At 57.1% G+C, this 21457-nt stretch overlaps 1 protein-coding gene across 24 annotated transcripts in view; it reads right to left on the reverse strand.

Annotated features, from left to right (window-relative positions):
• NCOR2 (nuclear receptor corepressor 2) overlaps positions 1-21457 on the reverse strand; it is a 184401-nt gene that overhangs the window by 66455 nt on the left and 96489 nt on the right. For all 24 annotated transcript variants that reach the window (XM_074321469.1, XM_074321471.1, XM_074321472.1 and 21 more), the window contains 3 exons: positions 19106-19284; positions 15386-15440; positions 12357-12455 (listed from right to left, as the gene is read on the reverse strand). In XM_074321469.1, the coding sequence (XP_074177570.1) occupies positions 12357-12455; positions 15386-15440; positions 19106-19284 (333 nt within the window). The remainder of the gene's footprint in view (positions 1-12356; positions 12456-15385; positions 15441-19105; positions 19285-21457) is intronic.

The raw sequence follows: 21457 nt of genomic DNA on the forward strand, positions 1-21457 counted from the left end.
TAAGTGGACAGGAGGAGCGAACAGCCCCTCTCCCCAATAGTGTCTGCCGATTCCCGATAGGTAGCCAGTGCCCCTCAACTGGCCTGACCCACCACCACCGAAACCCTCAAACACTGAGGCGTAACCTTTCAACAGCTGGGGAGCTGCAGACGAAGCCTCTTCTGGAACTGGCCCAGCAGGTGGAGCCTGGCAGAGGTTTTCCAGTGTGTTCCCACACGGCGTGCCCTCTCCACACTTGCCTGACGAGGGCAAAGAGGGTGAGTGGGAGTCATGGACCAGGACGTGGGCTGGGGAGATGGCGTGGCCCACTAGGGAGGGGTTCCCCACCCTGTGGGCTGCCCAGCGTGGCTGCTGTCTCCACCTGTCACATTCGCCAGCTCCTGAATACACAGGAACCGGATGCCCAGAGCTGGGGGCAGGCCAGGGCAGGGGCTTTCCAACCGCAGGGAGCTTGGCGTCTCCCAACATTGCCCTCAGCTGTGCCTGTGCCAATAAGCACCCACTGGGCTGCAGCTTCACGCCAAAGCTTTTCTCACTGTCTCTCTCAGTGGCCACATGAGCCTGACTCCAGGCCACCCTCCCAGAGCACCTGTCATTGTCCCTTGGGTCTATGCTTGTTGGGGGTCTCCAGGCCCCTTGGGGTCTCATCTTTGCGCCACAAAGCAGGCTAGCAGGTACAGCTACCCACCCACTGAGGCCCAGGCAGCAGCCGGCCCTAGCCTCCCAGCCGCACATTAATGCATCGTGGCTGCAAGGGCTGCCTCAGGGGTCTGCACCGGCACCGGCACTGGGCTAGGTGTCTGCCTGCTGCAGCCCTCCTCTGTGCCCCGAAAAGCCCCACCGGGGTTCACGACACGCCCATTGCTGTGCATATTCTACAGACCTGCTCCTTCCTGACTTGTCTGAAGTCCCGAGGATGATGATGAAGAGGGAAAAGCCAACAGTAATGGCCCTGTCCCCGGCACCACACTGAGCGCCTTGTGAACGCTGTCCTGTTCAACACCCTTAGCCAACCTCGGGCAGAAAAAGCGTCACCACCTACTAGGGCTCCCCTTCAGGACCTCAGCCCCATCCACAGGTCGCAGACGACACTGGCTGGGTTTCACAGGCAATTTAGAGCCACGGGTGTCACAGCCCGACGGCTGCACACACGGGTCCCCTAGGAGCTCTTGGAAGGCCTTCTCCCAGGCCCCACTCACACCAATCACGTCTGACTCTCGGGGTCAGACCCAGGCATCGGTGGGCTTCAATTCCCAGGTTATTCCAATAGGCAGCCAGGTTTGAGAACCAGGGCTTTAGATCAGGAGCCGGACAACTCTTTCTATTAGGCCCAGCTAGTATTTACTTTCAGGCCATTTCTCTTCAGTCTGTCACAATCAGTGAACGAAAGCAGCCAAACTGTAAGCAAATAGGTGTGGCTGTGTGCCAACAAAACTTTATTATTATTATTTTTTAAGAAGGGCGCAGCTCAGTGGCCCATGCAGGGATGAAACCGGCAACCTTGGTGCTACTAGCACCACGCTCCACCCAACTGAGCTAACCGGCTGCCCCCCAACAAAACTTCATTAATGAAAACAGACTCTGGGCCTGCTCCAGACCAGCGCTGCTCAAACTAGAACATACACATGAACCTCCTGCTTATACTGGAAAAATGCAGATTCTGATTCTGTGGGTCTGGGGCGGGCCTGAGACTCCGCATTTGTAGGCGGCACCCAGCAGAGGCTGACGGGGTAGTTCCTGGACCATAGGACACACCCAGGCCCCTTGCCACCGGCAGCAGGTGATGCCTGGGGACCGGGGAGAAGATCCAGAAGCCAAACTGCCCCATATACATTGATTCCACAGCTCACAAAGGGGGTCCCGCTTTGTTTTTCAGACATGTCAGGCTGACGATGGGCTGCATGCCCAGTGCTTGGTCGGGAACGTCCCCTCCAAACCACAGCACGGCTCTGCGGAAAACCTGACCGGATCTATGGTTAGCCAGAGACATCAGTTCAGATCCCCAAGGGACCCTGCTTCCGGAGCACTGAGTACTGGACAAGCAGCCGGTGACTGAGTCTGCGTTGTGCCGAAGCCTCAGACCATGCATGGAAAACAGGATGAAAAAAACAGCAAATACTGACTGAGCCCCACAAACGTTTGACAGGCCGTGTTCTCCTCATTTCACACCTGTTAGTTACTGAATCCTCCCAATAACCCCGGGGTTATCTGTTTTATAAAGAGGAGAATACAAAGACACGGCGAGGTTAAATAACTCGCCCAACGTCAACAGCATTTCCTAGCAAGACCCTGCAGGCAGGTGCACTGCTTCCCACTCCGCTCGCAGATCACAGACTCCTCCTCACCCCCGTTTAAGCCAAATTATGACACCCATGTGTTCATTCCTTCCACGAACACGCTCTAGGTCCCCAAGGGGAACACCAAGCCACAGAAAACCCGGTCCCCAACCACACAGGGCTAGCACTTCAGTTGACGAAGAACTACGAGAAGACAGGTGCTGGCTGCGGTGATGAGTTTACAAAGGCAGCACACTGCACACGTGGAGCATTTCGCCTTGACCCACGGAGACAAGGAAGCAGGCCTATGAGCTGAGTCTCCAAGGCTCTGGGCAGAGGATGATGGGCCCTTCCAGGCAGGGGACGTGGCTAGGCGACGTGGGCTTTACGGCGTCCTGCTCGGGAGGTGGAGGGGTGAGCTGAGAATGATGTGACTGCTCCATGCCTAAGGGCAATGCGGCCGTCAGTTCCAGGAATGAGAGGCCTGCCCCATGACAGGTGGTGCCAACAACCCACGTAGGAGCAATGAGACGGAATTCTCAGCCGACAGTTCACGAGAACTCCCCGACATCCAGCAATGTCGGCTGAGGCCCCCTCTCATGCATTCGTTCCACAAATACTGGACTGAGCATGTACTCTGTCTCACGTGCCTCCTGAGACGGGTCTGCCCCCATGACACCCCGTGTCGTGGCAGTGGGGGGAGGGGAGCCCAGGAGCCCGAGGCTGGTGTGAGAAGTGGGGTCTGGGGTCAGAACCAAGGCAGAGCAGCATGTCCAGTTGCTGGCAGCCCCTCCCTGGCACTCATCCAGCCCATGTGTCCCTCCTGGGGATAAAGCACAAGGTGATGCCGCCTTCCTCACCGAGGGGCGTCTTCTTGCAAGACACAGAGCAGACAGAGGTGTTGCAGCCGGCTCGTACCAGCTCAGGGGAGCAGCAGACTTCAATGTGCAGGGCTTGCTGGCCGGGAGTTAAACTCAGCCATTACTAAACACTGAAACACATCTGCATAACCTTACAAGTAAAGAAACGGTAACAAAAGCAAAGGTGGTAAGTACTGGAAACGCATCACTCCCCAGTTATTCGACTACATCTGGCTACATCTCCAGGTTCTTGTGTCAATTGTGCCTGTATGGCAGAAGCAGGATACGACGATGTGCTATGTGAGTCCCTCCCCAGTGCCACACTCAGTGACATCACGGTGGTAGCCTGGAACTGGCCATGGGGGGAGTATTTACACCACGGCAATCGGCGGGGGCTACAGATCTGGGCTTCGCTCCCAGAAAGCTGGTCGCTAAACACTCAGCAGCACTCCACTGCCGACATGCCAAGAAAACCTGAGCAGCACTGAACATACACACCCGTGATGTCTGTCCTGCCTATGGGGTGATGTGGGCTTTTGGCAGCCAAGGCTTCGTTTCAAGTGCTCAATCAGATTCTGTCCTGCCACCTAGGAGTAAAATCTTAAGTCCACACCACACGGCAGGGTGACCTAGCCCCTGCCCATCTCGCCCACCTCCCTCAGGGCTGCCCTCCACCTGCTGGAGGACACTGCACTGTCTCTGCCTCAGAGCCTTTGCACCTGCTGTGCCCTCTGCCTGGGACTCTGCCTCTGGCTCTGCCTGGCCAATTCCTTATGACTCAAGTCTGAGCCCCAATGACACCTCCTGAGGGAAGCCTTGGGTCAGCTCGCTAGAAGCTGCCCTCCCTCTCATCAGCTGTTGTGGCTCCGGCTTACTTTTTGCAGCCCTTACCACCATGGGAAACAATCATGCTCATCCACTTGTGCGTGCTCCACCTCCCACCCCCTGGACTGTCAGTTTAGGGGACCTCGTTTGTCTTGTTCACTGTGGAATCACCTAGAACGGAGACACGGTGCAGGCTGGGACCCCTCCTGCCACGACCTCGCTGGCACAGGCCCACACAAACACTACTCTCCTGGTAACTACTTCCCAGACTCTTGGCAGCCCAGCCTGCGATGCCAACTGAGGTCTGTCAGCCCCACACCTCTCACCCCGAGGTCTGACTGATCCGCGCTCCTGTTTTCTGGGCGGGGCTCACATGGTCCATATCCATGTCTTCTGTCCCTTTGATGTGGTCTCCCCGCCACCGCGTCACAGCCCATGAGAAGGCCGTGTTTGTCTTCTCCCAAAGCAGGAGCCCAGCTCGCTCAGTGCCTGGGGTACGGCCTGCCCAGGGGCCACCTGCCAGATGTCTTCCTGAGAACAGTGTCCCAGGGACATGTCTGGGGGACTGTGGGCTTGGAGGAGGAGCCCCCTGGAGGTCTGTCCCCACTTAGTACAGAGCTGGGCAGGGGATCAGGGACATCTGCTCACAGGAACCCTGAACCAGACGCAACCCTGCCCAGCCCAGTTTGCCCCCAGCAGGGCAGAAATGGCTGCTTCTCGCAGGCCTGGGGAAGTGGGACTGACCCCCTGCTGGAGGCCCATCCCTGCATGGGCGGTGGTTTGGGATAAGACGCAAGCAGCTCGTGCTCACCCAGAAGCACAGCCCAACCTAGAGGCAATCTGGCCCCGTCTGGCCCGCCACATGTCCCCGCCAGACTTGTCATGGGGGGAGGGAGGCAGCCAGGCCCTGGGAACCAGCACCAACTGCACAGTGGCTGCCCCCTCTCCCCGTGTGGACCTCGCTTGGCTGGCCCTGCCCTGGAACAAGGCTTCCTGGTCATACTATCCCCATGGGAGCTGAGCTGCCTGAGGCCTCTGGAGTGCCACAGCAACCAAAACAAGGTCACCTAGCCCTCAGCAGGGAGCTGGGAGAGGAGGCTGGGGGTGGGGGGGTGGGAAGAGGGATGGGGGAGGAAGAAAGATGGGGGAAGGTGAGAGACCCAGACGGACCAGGGAGAAGAGGGGGTGTGTGTGTGTGTGAGAGAGAGAGAGAGAGAGAGAGAGGGATGGATGAGAGAAGGGAGGGAGAGAAACAGAGAGAGATACATGGAGAGGCAGAGAAGACAGAGACAGAAACACGAGAGAAACAGAGAGACAGAGAAAAAGATATGGGAGAGAGAAAGAAGTGGACAGAGAGAAACAGGAAAACAGACGCAGAAAGAGAGATCAGCCTGGGAAAGTGCAAGAGACGGAGGTGAGGGCCCGGTCAGCGGTGGGGCAGCTGCACAGGACACAGGAAGAGCTGCGACGGAGGGTGTGTGCAGGCCAGGGAGCCGGAGGGAGGAAGCGGTCCCCTCCCTGGACTTCCCCGCTGGAGGGACAGGCCAGGAGACTGGGCGCCCAGGACAGGCATTTCCTGTCCCCGCACGGGCTCTGCAGGAAGGGAAGACCACAGACGGCGGCCACGAGGAGACCGGCCAGGCCTGTTCCCCAGCTGCCCCGTCCCCTACGTACAGCAGGAACACTCACCTTTGGTGACACGCTCCCACCACAGCATGGCCCCCCCATCACCGGCAGGCCACAGCGGCTACCCCACCATCACTGCTGCCTCTGGGCCTGGCCCTGCTGCCTGGCCTCAGCTCCCCGACGGTCCGCATAGTTAGGCTAACTAGTGACCACAGCATTCCTGGGCTCCGATTTTGCAATTAGTTGGGATAACTCGGCCCCCTTGTCCATGAATCATAAACTATAAACCATTATGCCGTCACCCGGTGCTCTGAGCTGGCCTTCCTTGGCCGGTGATTCACCTCAGGCAGAGGATAAGCAAGCCATGGCCCAGGCCACAAGTTCACCAGCCACCCAGGGTTGGATCTCCGGGGCCAGGGGCCAGGAGGTGGGGGCTTGGTCCTCTCCTGCCAAGGCTTGGGCATGTGCGTCTGGTGGGGGTGGGCATGAAGAGGCTGGCATTCCAAATGTTTATGGCCAGGCCTGCATCTCCCTCTGTGAGAATACGGAGAAGCTTCTAGAAGGTGGACAGCACCCTCTGTTAAACAGAAGGCCATCCTGGCACTCCCAGTGGCCAGCACACATCGCCCACCTCCAGATGGCTGCAGGGCCGGGCAGCAGCGCAGTGGACGTCAGGACAGGACTTCTGAGGCCCAGAGACATCCCACGACCCATGCTTTTCACCAAGGAGTTCTACCTTCCACTTGTATAACCATCCACGCTTTTGAAATGCAGCCATCGAATGATCGACCAACGGGTTGGTACAGGTGTGCAGTGAGGGCGCGACAGGGCGGGGTATCACCTGAGTGAGGGGCACCGTACTGCACACACTGCTAAAGTATTCAGGTCACGAGCACTTTGAAGTAGTTTGCAAATGAGCAGGATTCGTCCCCCAAGACAGACTGGCCAGGTCCCCTTCTAGAAGGGGCTTTGCTGCCCCAGCCACCATGAGTGCCCTCAGCTGTCCGTGGCCTGTGGCTTAAGTCCCAGCCCTCTGAGCCCACCTGGGAAACCTCAGAAGGGTCATTCCAGCTCCAGAGCACCCCCGATGGTTGGTCAGGGCTGCTGGTGAGCCTGTGTTGTGCCTGGATTTCCCCTTCTGCCACCCTGCTCCCTTCCCCTTTCTTCCCCAAGGGGCGGCCCAAGGGGCCCTCCCAATGAAGGCACAAGTTCTTAGAGGGTTCCTGGACCACAGCAGCGGTATGGCCAGAGCGCCTGTTAGAAATGCAGGCCCTCAGGCCCCAAGAGGGGCGCAGGGCAGCGTCTGCACTTTCACAGCCCCCAGGCTGTCTGAGAGGTCCTGCTGGTCGCCAGCAATGTCTCAGGGTCTGTGACTCAGTCTCAGCCCTGGTGACCCCAGGAGGGCACAGCCCAGGGACGCTACCCCAGGCACTCTGGCATGGATGGCAGTGTTAGGAGAAGGAAGAAGGCCTCTGTTCTGGTGAGAATAACTTCCCACTATCAGAGCCATGGGCTTCCCCTTGTCAGACCCGGGCTTCTGAGACTGGAGCCCGAGACAGCCTCCCCTTATCACTGCCCGTTTCAATCCCACTGAGGCAGGAACGGCAACGGAAGGGAACACTGGGGAAGTCATCAGGGGCATCCCGAGCTAGGAGCCAGCCAGCTCAGGTAATGTACCTGCTACAAGGTGGCAGGTGCCCACTTGCTGGCACCTCGGAAGTCCCACCTCGCTTGAGTCTACGACAGCAGCTCTTAATTGGGACAGTCTATGAGGTGTCGAGACAGTCAGGCCTGGCTGAGTCCTTCGCTCTGGCTTCCTGCAGGATCCCAGTCTGATATGGCTCTGGAGGTAAAGCTTTACAGCCCTGGCATGCAGCAGGCACTCAATGAACGCGCTCTGGAAAACTCACATGTGCATCCGACACCCCTGTGGGGGAGGGGATTGACCTTGGAGAAATGAGGCACAGGGCATATCCCAGGGGTATCGGCCAAGCTGACAAGAAAGGGCTCATGGCCATCCTTGGCAACGAGTGGCCAAAAGCCACGGAACCACTCCAGGACCACGGACAGGGACCACAGCCACCAGCCACCTGGAGAAGGGGCCCCTGGGGGTGCTGAGAGAGACTGCAGGACAGAAAGACCAGGGGAAACAGCCCCCTGCGTCTCCCAGAGGCATCCATTGCACCGGGAGCAAGAGACTCCCCAAAGAGACAGAGACTTTCCAGCTGCTGGCCTCATGGGAGCTTGGGTCCCACAGGGGCTGGAGCACAGAGGGATTCCCAGTGACTGGATTCAGAGCACAGGCAGGGCCGTCCCACTGCAGCGAACCCTGAGCCCCATCTGCTGTACGGATCCAGCAGAGCCTGGCACCGGGAACACCCCAGAGGTCTACGAGATCGGTGAGTGCCAGTTTCCAAGAGGCTGGCTGCACCGCAAACACGCCGCAAACAACCCGCCGGGGCCCCAGCCGAGGGTGCAGCTTTGAATCCTGAGTCTGACACTCCCAGCAGGCTCCCCGGGAACCCTTCTCCCTGTGCCTGCTTCCTCATCTGTGTAGTGGGGACAGTGACACAGCCTCTCCCATAAGGCTGCTCCCAGTTACCACGCGTCGAGCCCTCAGCACAGCCTGGCACGTGGTGACAGCTGGCACAGCGTGAATGTACCATTGTCGCTGTCCCCGCCCCAACACAGGGCCGGGCGCCCCAAGAATTCTGACAGGGCTCTGGCGTCTCACTGGATTCCCAGTGTCCCCCACGATGGGTCAAGCAAATACAGGCCGTGACAACCTAAAACCAGGGGGCCCAGGCAGCTGGGGTGAGCCTGAAGTGCTCCCTTCAAGAAATACCTCCCCCACCAATGGCTCAGCCTCCATCCACCTGAGAGCAGGGGCCACCTCCTGGCAGCGATGCCCCATCCCCGAGGCCTCCACCACATCTGCTGGGAAGGACCTGGTTATCTGTCCTGTGGTTGCCCAGGGAGACAAGGGGACCTTCTCTGGGGCTGAGCTGTTTATCCAGAAGTCCCAATGGACAAATGACCCACAGCAGGCTGTGAGGGAAGGTGACGCAGGGCGGGGACCCATGTGCACTGTGGCCTTGGATTCCCGCCTCATCCCACCCAGGGTCCTGAGCTGCCACAGTGTGCCGAGTGTCGGTCAGAAACAAGGAAGGGACAGAAGGGACAAGAGAGCGGTCACCTGGCTCAGGCAGCAGGCACTGCCCCCAGCCTGTGGTGGGTAACCCTCCATGCCCATCCCCCGCGCGTCTGGCTGCACGGAGCGCAGGGTCTCTCCCCCCACGCTCGCAGCACCAACCCACTGGAGACCTCCACCGCCTGCGCCCACCTACAGGCGCCCAAGCAGATATGCCCAGGCCCACTCCATGCCAGGCAGCTGAACCGCCACCCTCCTCACCAAATTTATCGGCAAGATCATGGGTTTTATAAAACCATGGAGAGAGAAAGACGCTCAGCATGCTCGAATTAACACGAGGAGCTACAGGACCTGTGTCTGCCGCTTCCTTCGTTGTCAAGGGGCAGAGAGGAGTTACAGACCAAAGTCAACACGTGGGTTGACCCATTTACTCCATAGTTATGAACAGGGCTGGCGGGCAGTGGTGAGGGCAGTGGATCTGCCTGGCAGAGTCCGTCCAGGGTTTGCGCATGCATCTCCATCCCTGGCAGGACCTGGGCCACAGCTGCACCTCTCTAGCAGCCCCGGCTCACCAGAGGGTGGAGAGGGCTCCAAAGACATGTCCTGTCTCCCAAGGAGACAGGGCGCCCTGCCCTCTGGCTTCTGTCTTTCTGCAAGAGGCAGAGCGCGGAGGCCTCCTTTCTCCATCCGGGGAGCCCCAGCCTGAGAAACAAGCTTGAGCAGAGGGTAAAACCACCAGAGAAGCCCCGCATCTCCCAGCTTTACAGATGCGGCAGCTAATCCGGGACAACTGAGACAAAAAGAGGAAACAAACGTTTCTCTTCTGCTTTAAAACACTGCCGTGCTCCCCGTGCCCCGGCCTGGCCACTGTCCTAAATCAAGCATCTCTTCTTTCCGTCTTCCCCTGGTCCTACCGCATTCTAACACAGAAGTCTTACACTGGGGGCTGAGGACAGATTTCACAAGCAAATATGAGATGTTGGGCCGATACAGGGTTCCACTGTTGCTTTTCATGTGACCTAAGATTTAAAATCAGGCAACTTCACAAGAAAACAGATTTCCAGCTCATCATAAAAAAAATCAGAACATACAGGGCCACGTGGCCAAGAGCCAGCTGGAGCTGATACATGGCACAAACCTCCCACGGCACTGAAGTCAAGTGTGAGCTGTCACTTATTATTGTGTTTGTCCTTCTATTTTCCAGAGCACAGAAACACCTCTATTTCCTCATCCAAAGTGAGCAGAACAGAAAGGTCCCTTTCCATTCCTACATTCATTAAAGACCCTGGAAGGTACTGACACCCCTGTTCTAAAGACTCTTTGAGGGCACCACGCTCTCTCAGGCCCCATGCCTTTGTACCTGCCGTCCCCTTGCCCAGGACACCCTCACCTGTCCTGTCCACCTGTGGGGTGCTCCCCAATCTCCTCTTTGGGGCCTTGATTCTGTGAAGCCTCTCAGGCAGGCCTCCAGCGTTTTGTCTTGGAACCGCCTGTTTGCCGCGTGGAGCCCCCATGCCAAGCACACAAATGCCCAACGGACGGATGAGTCAACAAGCAACGTAATAACACAATAAAGTGAAAGGGTTGGCAGCCAGGACCAGAGAGAGATGGGGGGCACTGACACCCCCCACCCCCAGGACTCATTGGGGGCTATTCCCCTCTTGAATGATATGAACACAGTCTCTACCTCCCTCCATGCAATCAGGGCTCTCAGTACAGGGTGAGGAGGAGATGGGCCCCTATCTATCCCCCTCTCCTCTCCAGAGCCCACCCACAGTGCCCCCACAAAGGCATGGGGGGCACTGGGAAGACGAGCAAGAGAACTGGTACCCAGCAAGGTACCCAGCAAGTGCTCAACAAATGTTTGACAATGTTTGTAAAATAAACCTAAAGGCCTTTAGCGCCCCCTCATTTTGCCTCAGTCCCTACCACTCCCTGCTGTCTCTCATGCCTCAGCATATCACTTAAGGGTCCTATCACCCCAGCTCCTGCTTCCTGACTGCCATTTATTTGAGTTTTTGCCTCTCGGTCTAGAAAATTCCTGAATGCACTTCCATTTCTAAAATGCCACAGCTAGGTCTTTGGAATTCAGTAAGTCCAAGCCAGTAAGCCTCGGTTTTACACATCTGTGAGATGGGCCAACAGGCTGGCCAACTGTGGCTACACAGAACTAGAGAGGAAAACCCAGTCCACAAGCCAAACACAGCCACCCTTCAAGGATCTAGGCCATCGAGGACCATTGCTCAGCCCATCATTTAGGCCTGACGCTCAGAACACAGTTAGGGGCTGTGTATCCCATCAACAGATTTACTTCCCTAATTACACTGCTAGCCAACAGGTCCTACTCCTGAAGCACAGTTCCCGGAAAGCAACACGAGACAGAGTGCGGGTTAGGAGCGGTGTGGACCAACCTGTCGCAGGCTGTAGAAACTTGATTGCCGAGTGGCTATTTCACAGTGGACAATGGGACCCCACTGGTAATGGCTAAACTCAGGCTCCTGCCCTCGCCAACACGGGAAAGGGAAGGCGGGCAGCCCAGGGGGAGCCGGACGATGCCAGTGTCAGGGAGTACCCACCGAGGAAACCTCACGGTCCTATCACCCCAGCTCATGTGCTCCCGGCCTTGGTCACTCTCCCCTGGGCTCCCCCAGACCACAGAAGCCCCCGGGAAGGACCCGCCTCCACCAGCTCCAGTCAAGCTTCTAACAGCAGTGCCCAACGCTATTACTGGGACTCTCCTCTGCAGTGTCAGCCCAAACCCTCCGACCGCAGCACAAGCCGCCTCCCACCATCAACTGCTGCGAGCATCTGCTCTGGACTGATTCTCAGAGTCCGGGAGGGAAACAGACCCGTCCCAACCCCTTGTCACCTAAGCACCAAGCACTCACGATCCCACGTTGAAAATGTGTTCCACTGACCCTCATCCTCTTTACCGTTATTTACGGAATATTTTTTTTAAAACAACTCATTTCCCTCTAACTCAGAGATCAGCAAACGGTTTCTGTAAAGAACCACATAGTGAGTTTTTCAGGCTTTGCAGTTTTTGTCTAGACTCCTCAACTCAGCTGTTGTAACAGGAAAGCTGCCGGAGTGATATGTGAGTGGGCATGGCTTGTGTGCCAATAAAACTTTATTCACAAAAACAGGTGGTGGGGCCAGAGTTTGCCGAGCCCTGCTCTAGCTTAAAGAACCCTTTAGTGTCATCCTAAACAGTGAAGTCTGAAAAATGACCAGTTGAGATACTGGCTATTTTTTTTCTTTCAAGTATGCATTAAGATAAACGCACAAAACTACTCAATATTTTAAAATGTTAAGTTTGTGGACCAGCCCACGTCATCTTAGGAACCCAGCCCTTGCTCTGGGAATGTGGCCCTTTTAACCACAGGGACCATGGGTCACCAACTTGAGTTCTAGAATTTTCTGGCTGAGAATGAAGCCGCCATGTTCCTAGCTCTCCTCTCTGCTGCTGGGGTAGGCCCAGCATCCCCAGTGGGTGGGTCCAAACCACCGAGAGGGACCCAAACTGAGCAACGCGCAGACATCAGTGCCCATAGCAGAGGCCGTTGAGCATGCTGGGAACCAGTCCTGAAGGCCGACCGCCCCGCCCCCGCCTCTCACCTGGCTCTTCCCACGGCGCCGGTAGCTCCGCCTCACCAGGCTCTTATAGTTCTCGTTCTTCTTGGTCAGGTAATAATAGAGGACACACTCAGCCACCGTCTGTGGGGCGGAGAGAGGAGAATGCTGAGGAGTCTTCAGTATCGGTGGTCAGAGCAGAAGACCAGGAACCTGAAGGCCTGGGTTCAAATCCTGCCTCCCTCACGTCCTGGCTGCCTGACCTTGGCCAGGCTACCTAACCTGTCTCAGTTTTCTCACCTATAAAATGGGGATATTAACAGTACATACTTCAGAGTTGTCCACAAGACCAAGTAAGTTCAAATATATATAAGTTCAGTACTTAGGACAGTGCCAGGCACAGAGGACAGACTATAGGGGTTGTTACCTGTTAGTATTGTTGCAGCTACTGGTAATTGTAAGGACAAAGCTGTCATCTGCCATCCCCAGCCCAGGAGAACAAGGCTTCCTGCTCCCAGGGGGGCAAACTTCGGGGACCCCATCCCAGGTGTGGGGTCTCCTTCCTCTCACCCCAGCCTCCTCTAATACTTGGGGCACTGAACAGAAACCTCTTCCAAGCTTCATGCATCCAGCCTGACTAATGTCCCCACGCAACTCTTTATCTCTTTGAAATGTTTGTCTTTTCTCTGCCTTGGTCTTTTCCATGTACACCTAGACCTGAGCCCCACCACCTCCTCGTCCAAATGGGACCAGTCAGGAGGCATCCTCAGAGGACTCAGTGCAGTGATGGCCGCCACCTGCAGCCAGCAGCCCCGCTCCAGGTGACAGCTCGTTAGTGCCGGCAGCCGTTACTGATCCGACGTACAATGTTTCTGTGATGCTCACAGCTGGTGCCAGGCCAGGAACTCGCCTCTGAGGGGCGATACACAGACGCTGCTGGGTGCAGAGGCGGGCTGGGCCTCACACCCCCGTGTCCTTTCCACCTCCCAGAATGCACTGTGAACAGAGGCTGCTCCCAGGCTAAGCCAGGCCCGCACAGCATTCAAGAAAAACATTTTATGGGCCAGCCCGGTGGCTCAGGTGGTTGAAGCGCTGTGCTCCTAATGCGGAGGTCGCTTGTTCGATTCCCACATGGGCCAGTGAGCTGCGCCCTCTACAGCTAAGATTGTGAATAATGGCTCTCCCTGGAGCTGGGCTGCGGTGAGCTGCTGTGAGCCTCAGAGTGCTGACAGGAGCGGCTGGTGGCCACCATGAGCAACCGGAGGTCAGCATGAGGTGCCGTGAGCTGCCATAGACTGCTGTGTGCTGCTGTGGGCTACCGTGTGCTGCCATGAGCGGCCGGCAGCCAGCGTGAGTGGCCAGCAGCCAGCGTGAGCTGCTGTGAGCGGCCGACCAATGACTGGTGTCCCACTGCCTCAGCCGGGGGGAGGGGGAGCACAAGGCTCCTAATACCAGCATGGGCCAGGGAGCTGTGTCCTACACAACTAGACTGAGAAACAACGGTGTGAAACAGAGTGGGGGTGGGGGGAGGCGAAAGAAGGGGAAAAAAAGAAAAACGTTTTATAATCAGATGCCAGTCTTTGCAAATCGGGCGATGTGGTTGTGTGACTTTCCCTTGAACAGCTTAGTACCTTCCCTTCCCTTCCCTTCCCTTCCTGGGTGACCATGACTATCCCTCGGCGGCAGCTGCTCCTGCAGATGGCCACAGGCCGGACAGGTCACCAAGCTGCCACCCTGCCGTCAGCCTCACTCACTGTCAGGATGGGCAAGGGGCACAGTGGGCTCCCACCCCTGCTTCAGATCCTTCTGGAAGCTCTAAGTCTCCTCCTGAGCAACCTCTTAGTCAAAGAACACTGTAAACACACTTCACTCTCCCGCGTGGGGACAGCTCAATCCCTTGACCCCAAACAGTGCTACTCAATTATTACCAATCTCCAGAAGCCCTAACCTAAAGTCCCCCGGGCTGTCCACACCCTAGCAAGACGCCGTCACTAACTCAGGGGAGAGGCTATTTAGAGGGCTTGCTTCTCTACACTGGCTTTCAGGTGGGGGCAGATGCCCCCCCGCCACTGCCCCATCCCCCCTTCTATGCTTAGCAGCTCAGTAAGGGCAGAACTTTAAAGGGACCTTTAAAATACCCTCCTGACTCCTGCTCCTCTGCCCTCTCTCAGTTAGAAAGCTGGAGGCCACCAGCAGCAGGGCATTTGCAAAGCTAGGGGTGGGCAGATGCCCTGTCTCTGAGATACAAGATTCAGGGGGAGCTGCTTATGACACGTGAACAGCAGCCCCAGAAGGTAAAACTTTGCGGGAACCCATCCCCACTCTGCCCTGTGATGCGGGGGTTCCGAGGGCCGGCTCCAACAGGGCTGTGTCCAGCCCCCACACCGGCTTCCCCACCTGTGGCCGCTGCGGGCACTGCCCAGCCCAGCCCAGACTCAGGGATGCACAAAGGGGACTCTGCTGTCTCTGGGACACCTTGTGTCTACCAGCCAGGAGGAGGCCGGAGCAGAAAGGGGAGTTGCCCCAGGCTGGGTCTGGGGGCAAGGTGGGGTTCAGACATCAGTGCTATGTGAAAGTTGGTCTGAAGGGGGTGGGGATTTGCTGGCCATATGCCTGGCTTGGCATCAGGGGTGTCCGCATACAGTGACCGTGACAGAAACCTAGAAAGGTTACTCTGTCCAGCGCCCTGGAAGAATGCCACTCTTGCCTATAAAGCCTTCACTAGGACGCCATGACGTCCAGAACCCATGCCCCGTCTGTGAGGACGCTGGTGGCCACGTCTGAGCAGTCAGCTCCAGAGATGCCCTTGCACACAGCTCTCCTGGGGTTTCCCAGCCCAGAGCTCCGCCCCCACAGGCCCCGGGAGGCCAGGGCGGGGCCTGACGCTGCTTCTCTCAGGAGAGAGGAAGGAGGGAAGGACTGACAGACACAGCAAGGAGGGCAAGGGGCAACCAGCAGATGCTTCGTGGGTGGGGAGAAAGGATTCTTCACCCCAGCCCAGCGTCTGCCCACAGGAGTGAACACAGGAGGGGCCAGAAACAGGCAGCCGGGCCAGTGGGTAGCGAGCGACTCACCTTCCTCTCCAGGAAAGATGCGATCAGGCCAAAGTTCTTGGGGTGCTGCATGAACCTGCAGGAAGAGAAGGGTGGGCCTGAGACCAGGCCGAGGGGGGCCTCCCAGCTGGGCGGACGCCGAGCTCCCGGGCGCCTGCCATCTCTGCTGGCCCGGCTGGGAGGGCGCCGCCCCACTCGGAGCAATTAAGCCCAGGGGGGTGTGGGAAGGGCTGGGCGGGCGGGCCGAGGGCTCAGAGAGGGCGTTCCTTGGAGTGAGTCACTGGTTTTAGCGCCTTTGAAAATATATTTGTTTGTCCTGCTGGAGGCGGCTTCCAGGAAAAATGAGGACATTACATGCAGCTCTTTGGTGGGTCCCCCCTTTAAAATCTGCTCTTGTTTCTATCTCCAGCTGGGCCTGGGAAGCGAGGCCTCGCCCAGCCCACGCGGGGCCCCCACCAACGAGGTCACAGGTCAGGTCTCGAGTGATGGGAGCAGAGGCTCTGAGTGCTCTCGGGGAGGAGGGCAGGAGGCAGGCCAGCCAAGGAGGCAGGCCAGCCAAGGAGGCGGCAAGAAGGGACTAAAGCCGGAGGGGGTGGCGGGAGCTGGCGTCCCACCAACTGGCTTCCTGCGAAGCCGGGAGAATTACTGGGAAACAGCTCGGCCAGGCTGAAATGTCAGGGCCAAAGGAACAGGCGGACGGCGGGGGCGGAGATGTGGGTCACGGCTGCTCCAGGCCCCAGGGGTGCGGGGTGGAGGCACTGGCCTGGGCGTCCCCATGATGCCACCGGCCCACGGCCTCCTCGGGGAAAGAAGAGGCTGCTGGTGAGGCAGGGGCCCCTAGTCCCCTCAACGGAGCCTGGCCCAGCACCCGGCCATCCAGATGGCTGGGCAGGAGGCCAGCGGGCCCCTCCCCAGCTCCCCAGCCAGACACCGGAGAGTCCGGAACAGCCTCTTCTCTCTTCCCGGAGGAAGCTAAGAGTCGGCAGGCTTCCCCGCCTGGGATCCCGCCTCAAGCAGCTTGCAAAGCTGGAGCTGGCCTTCGTTTTCAGACAGACAGGCTTCCCTTCCCCTCCCTCTCTCTGCCCCAGGGACATTTCCTTCCCCCAAATCCCTTCCTCGGGGTTTCCCCAAGCAGAGATGGGCCCCCAGGAGACCAGGAATCAAACTTGGGAATCTCCTAGGTCACTTGTTCCACCTCCCTCCAACCTACACGTGTATCCTCTGCCAACGATTACTGAGAATTTAAAGTTACTACCGTGTTTCCCCGAAAATAAGTCCTAGCCGGACAATCAGCTCTAACGCATCTTTTGGAGCAAAAATTAATATAAAACCCCGTCTTATATTATATAAGACCCAGTCTTACACTATAGTAAAATAAGACCCAGTATTATTATATTATATCATATAAGACCTGGTCTTATAGTAAAATAAGACCTTGTATTATTACATCACATTATGTTATATTGTATTATTACATATTATTGTATATTATTATATTATATTACATTACATTATATAATACCCGGTCTTATGTTACAGTAAAATAAGACCGGGTCTTATATTAATTTTTGCTCCAAAAGACACATTAGAGATGACTGTCCAGCTAGGACTTATTCTCCGGGAAACAGGGTATGACTGGGCCCCTCACAACAGCCAAACAGGGAGGTGCTGTTGACCCTTTTTACAGATGTACAAGCTGAGGCTCAGAGTGGGGAAGTGGCTTGAGGTCTCGAAGCCAGTAAGTGGGGAGCTCTCTCCCACAGGCATGTGACTGTCAAAGGTCCTGAGTGCTATCAATTCCACTGAAAATGAGACCTCAACCAGGACCACATTCCTTGAAAAGCACGAATACGTCTGCAGACATCGCCCAGCCTGGGCTCCTCGTGTTGTGCTACTGAATTAACAGAACTCACTAGGTCTGAACAGCAACATGGAATCTCCAGAAAGGCTGAAACACAGAAAGCACCCAGAAACACTTTTTTCCCCTAAGACAACATAAATCAGTAAAAACATCACATACCAGGGGGATTTAAATACCTAAAGCAACAGTAATTCTTAGCGTCCTTGACTGTTCCACAGTCACTTCACTGGCTTAAAATTGTGTAACCCCTTCTACGTAGGACTTGATTCAATGATGGAACCATCCTGTCGGTGAGTGTGAGGACCTAGCTAGCAGGAGCCACCAAGGAACTGGGCTTTTCTGTTTGAGCTGAAACCCCAAACATACCACAGGAACTGCTCCCCAAAGTGCTACTTCCTGTGGGAAACTGCTGAAACCTGTGTTACGGGTACTTGAGGACTCGGTATACCACCCCTCTATTTCTAAGTAAGTTTTAACATTTCCATAGTCAAGAGCTATTCTAAAGGGTATCATTTGCCACCCGAGATGCTCTTCGATTGCTCCTCCTGTATTTTCAAGTCCTGGTATCTGCATTGGCTGACAGGCCCCGGCCTGGCCCATGACCCAGAATCGCCCCACCCCCCGACCCTGGACAGGCAGAGCTGTTCCCAGGCCCAGCCTCGTCTCTTCTGAAGACTGTCCACCTTCTCCAGGATTGGAACCCAACGTGGAGGCCAGCAGCTGAGCAGGCGGTCTGCTTCCCATACACTTCCTGGAAGAGCGAGGTTTCTGTCCATGCCTGTTTCCCACCCTCCTGCCTCACGGGGGTCCCAAAGAAAGCACTCTGTGCCCAGGGTGTGGTCCCTGGGACCCAACTTTTCAGTTTGGTAAGTGGGGAGGACGGCTGTCTCTATCCGGCAGCTCTACACTCACCTACCTGCAAAGCACTCGGTCACTCTGCTCTGACATTTCAGAGGCCCCAAGGTCCACTTCTTAGCGTCCAGCTCCTGCCTCTGCTTCCCAAAGCCCTCTGCTCCCTGGCTCCATCCCCCCGCCCCCACAAGCCTCTCATTCCAGCTGAGACATTGCCCCTAAGCTGGGGGAGTGTGAATCCTGCCTCTACCATTTGCAAGCTGTGTGGCCTCTGTTAAATGTCTTAACCTCTCTGAGCCTCTGTTTCCTCACCTGGCAATGTTGTTTTGAGAGATAAGAGGGAAAAATGCACAAAAACCCATAAAACATTTGCACAGTGTCTGGGATGGAGTGTTCAGTAAATCACCACTTTCAAAGTACAACGAAGACCACCGCCAGCCACATCCCTGCCAAGGCTGCAGCCCAGCCTCCAAGATCCTGCCTCCGATATACACCGCCGTGTCTCACGTCGGGATGCCTTTACCCTTTGTCCTTGAATAGTGTCCCCCAAAACGCACGTCCACCCAGAACCTCAAAATGAAACTTGGTTTGGAAATGCACTCTCTGCAGATCTGATGAGTTAAGATGAGGTCGTACAGGAGTAGGGTGAGTAGGGTGGCCCTGAATCCAATGTGACTGGTGTCTTTCTAAGAAGGGGAGAAGAGACACAGAAGACACAGGGCAAATAAAACATGTGAAGACAGAGGGGGAGATGAAGTGATCCAGGTACAAACCAAGGAATGACAAAGGAATGCCGGAAACCAAAGGAAGCCAGGAGAGAGGCACAGAACGGATTCTCCCTCAGGGCTTCTAGCAGGAACCAACCCTGCTGACACCTTGACCTTGAACCTCTGGCCTCCAGAACTGAGATGATACGTTCCTGTTGTTGTAAGCCACCCAGTTTGCGGTCCTTTGTCAGGGCTCAGGACAGAGGAGGGCAGAGAGGTCCGTGGTGGCCGGGCCAGGCCCCCCAGCAACAGGGGACTCACTTCTCCCGGAAGGTCTCCTTCTCCTGCTCGCTCCACAGGTTCATGACCTGGCGGTCTTTGTAGACTTTCATGGGGTCGTCCATGAGCCCGTTCATGTTGATGAACTTGATACGCTGCTGGTCGGCGTCGTACAGCATCGGTGGGATGACAGCCAGCTGGCGCATCTGCTTCTCCAGGTTCTGGAGAGAAATGGGGACGCGTGGGGTCAGACTGCACGCAAGACAGAGAGAGAGGGGCAGGGACACAGTGGGGGAAGGGAGGTGTTCCTGCCGGCGATGGGGACCAGGGTGACATGTGGAGGGAACCAGTGTTCTGAGCAGGAGTAGGACAATGTGAAACCAGAGAGAAAGAGGATGATGAGTGAAACAAATAATAATAGCCCAAGCTGGAGGCAGGCAGAATTTAAAGGCAGCCCCAGACAGGTTTATGGTGGGCAGGGCTGTAAATCAGACACAGAGAGCAGCAGTCACCCAATCTGCGGTGAGAGGGGAGCAATGAATCTTCCCTTTGGAAATGCAAGCGCCATAAAACACCACAGGGAAGGTGTTCAGTGCAGCTGGGCCAAACGTGCTCAGGAGACAGGCCTGGCTGTCGGGATTCAGCCAGGGGCGGGGAGGGGGGCCGCCTGGCTCTGGGAAAGCCTGATGACACTGCACAACCATTTCCTCCCCAGCCGCCCACCCAATGCCCTGGCACCCTGCTCCTCCATGCGTTCCCACCTGGGACCGGCCCTGCCCCGCCTGAGCACGGAACGCGTTGGGCGGGCTCGCTCCTAATGCATGGGGATGGCTGTTAGAGGCTCTGAGCCACCACTCAGCTGGGCTCATCTCCCCAAATCTCCAGAGCAGCCCATTACCGGCCATTAATTACCCATTTCCAGAAGCAGGAGAGGGCCCAGCCAAGCCAAGGTCAGCTAGTTCAAAGGTTCCCTCCCAGCTTCCCACATCCAACCTATCCATTCAGTGCCCGGGTCCCCCAACAGGAACAGAGAGCGAAGGGGTGGGGGTACAGCCTGGCCTGGCTGGGAGAAGGGCCCCCATGGAGGCCTGAGCCACCCCAACATGGCAGCAGCCCTCCAATACCCTCAGTCCCCAGCTGCCCAAGAGACGAGTGACGGCACACCACAAGGCCAGTCATGGGCTCTGCCCCTCGGCTGCCTTCCTGCCTCTCCCCACGGGGCCTGTGCCTGACTGCTGGCAGCTCCCCAGAGGAGGATGGGTAACATCTGCCCTCTGGCCAGTTCACTCCTACCCACCCCCCCAGGGGGCCTCAGGTCGCCCGGGCTGCTGGGGGGAAGTTTCAGCCCCGAGTTCCCCTGCCCCCATCCCCAGGACGCTGATCCCGCCACACCTGAGGACGCCGGTGGCTACATTCTCATGTGGCCAGGACCGGGGCACACTGAATCAGCCCGACACCTGTCCCCAGGACTCCCATCTGTCCCACTGGAGAATCAGCAGCCAGAGCAGCGCTATCCACCAGGACGTTCCACCTGCCACGCCCAGCGTGGGAGCCACTGACCACGTGCAGCCACTGGGCACCCACGACGTGGCTGGTGACACTGAGGCCTGGGGTTTTCATTTCATTTTAGTAAATTTCAATTTGAACAGCCACACGTGGCTAGAGGCTACTGCACTGAGCTAGAGCTCCAACATGTCCTATCTGGACCAGCGTCCCAAGGGGAGGAAATGTGCGCCCGGAAGGCTCCCTCATGTCTACTGTGGTGCTGGGAACATGGGGCTGTGGGGTGGGGGTCTGGCACATTAGATTCTTGACCAGGAGGGGACAGGCCATCACCAGCCCTTCCCCAGGAGCAAACACTTCCTCTTTCTCTGCTTCCTGGACACCTCTGGGCTCCAGCAATCAGTCAGGGTCACCCAGGCTGAACTCCAGGTGCCCAGGTGACCCCAGGGACACCCATGGGAAAACAGAGGCAACGCCTGAGCTGGCAGGGCTGGGAGTCCTGACAGGAGGCCCCTGCCTGGTGGACAGTGGGTGTGTTAGGAACTGTCCCTCGGCCCAGGTTCCGGGCACCAGGAGGCTGACCTAGAAACCACAGCTCTCGAGCCCTCGTCCTCTACTTTGCAGTTAGGCTCAGCCAACGAGAGGCACTAAAAAAAGGTGGGGGGCAAGAGAAGGGAGAGGCAGGGATACTGACCCCCAGCTTCTTCCCCACTGTGGCGTCATCATGGAACCAAGTCCTGCCCGGCGGCCCCCTGGACAGACCCAGAACACCCGTCTGCTCGTCCTTCAGGGCTGAGGACAGGTGATGGCTACTCCCTCAGTGCCCCAACCCACACGTCAGCCACAAGCCCATGGTTTCAACCAGCCAGGTGAGCGAGCATCGACGCCCCG

Source organism: Rhinolophus sinicus, linkage group LG16, assembly GCF_036562045.2.
Source record: "Rhinolophus sinicus isolate RSC01 linkage group LG16, ASM3656204v1, whole genome shotgun sequence".
NCBI classification, from domain to species: domain Eukaryota; kingdom Metazoa; phylum Chordata; class Mammalia; order Chiroptera; family Rhinolophidae; genus Rhinolophus; species Rhinolophus sinicus.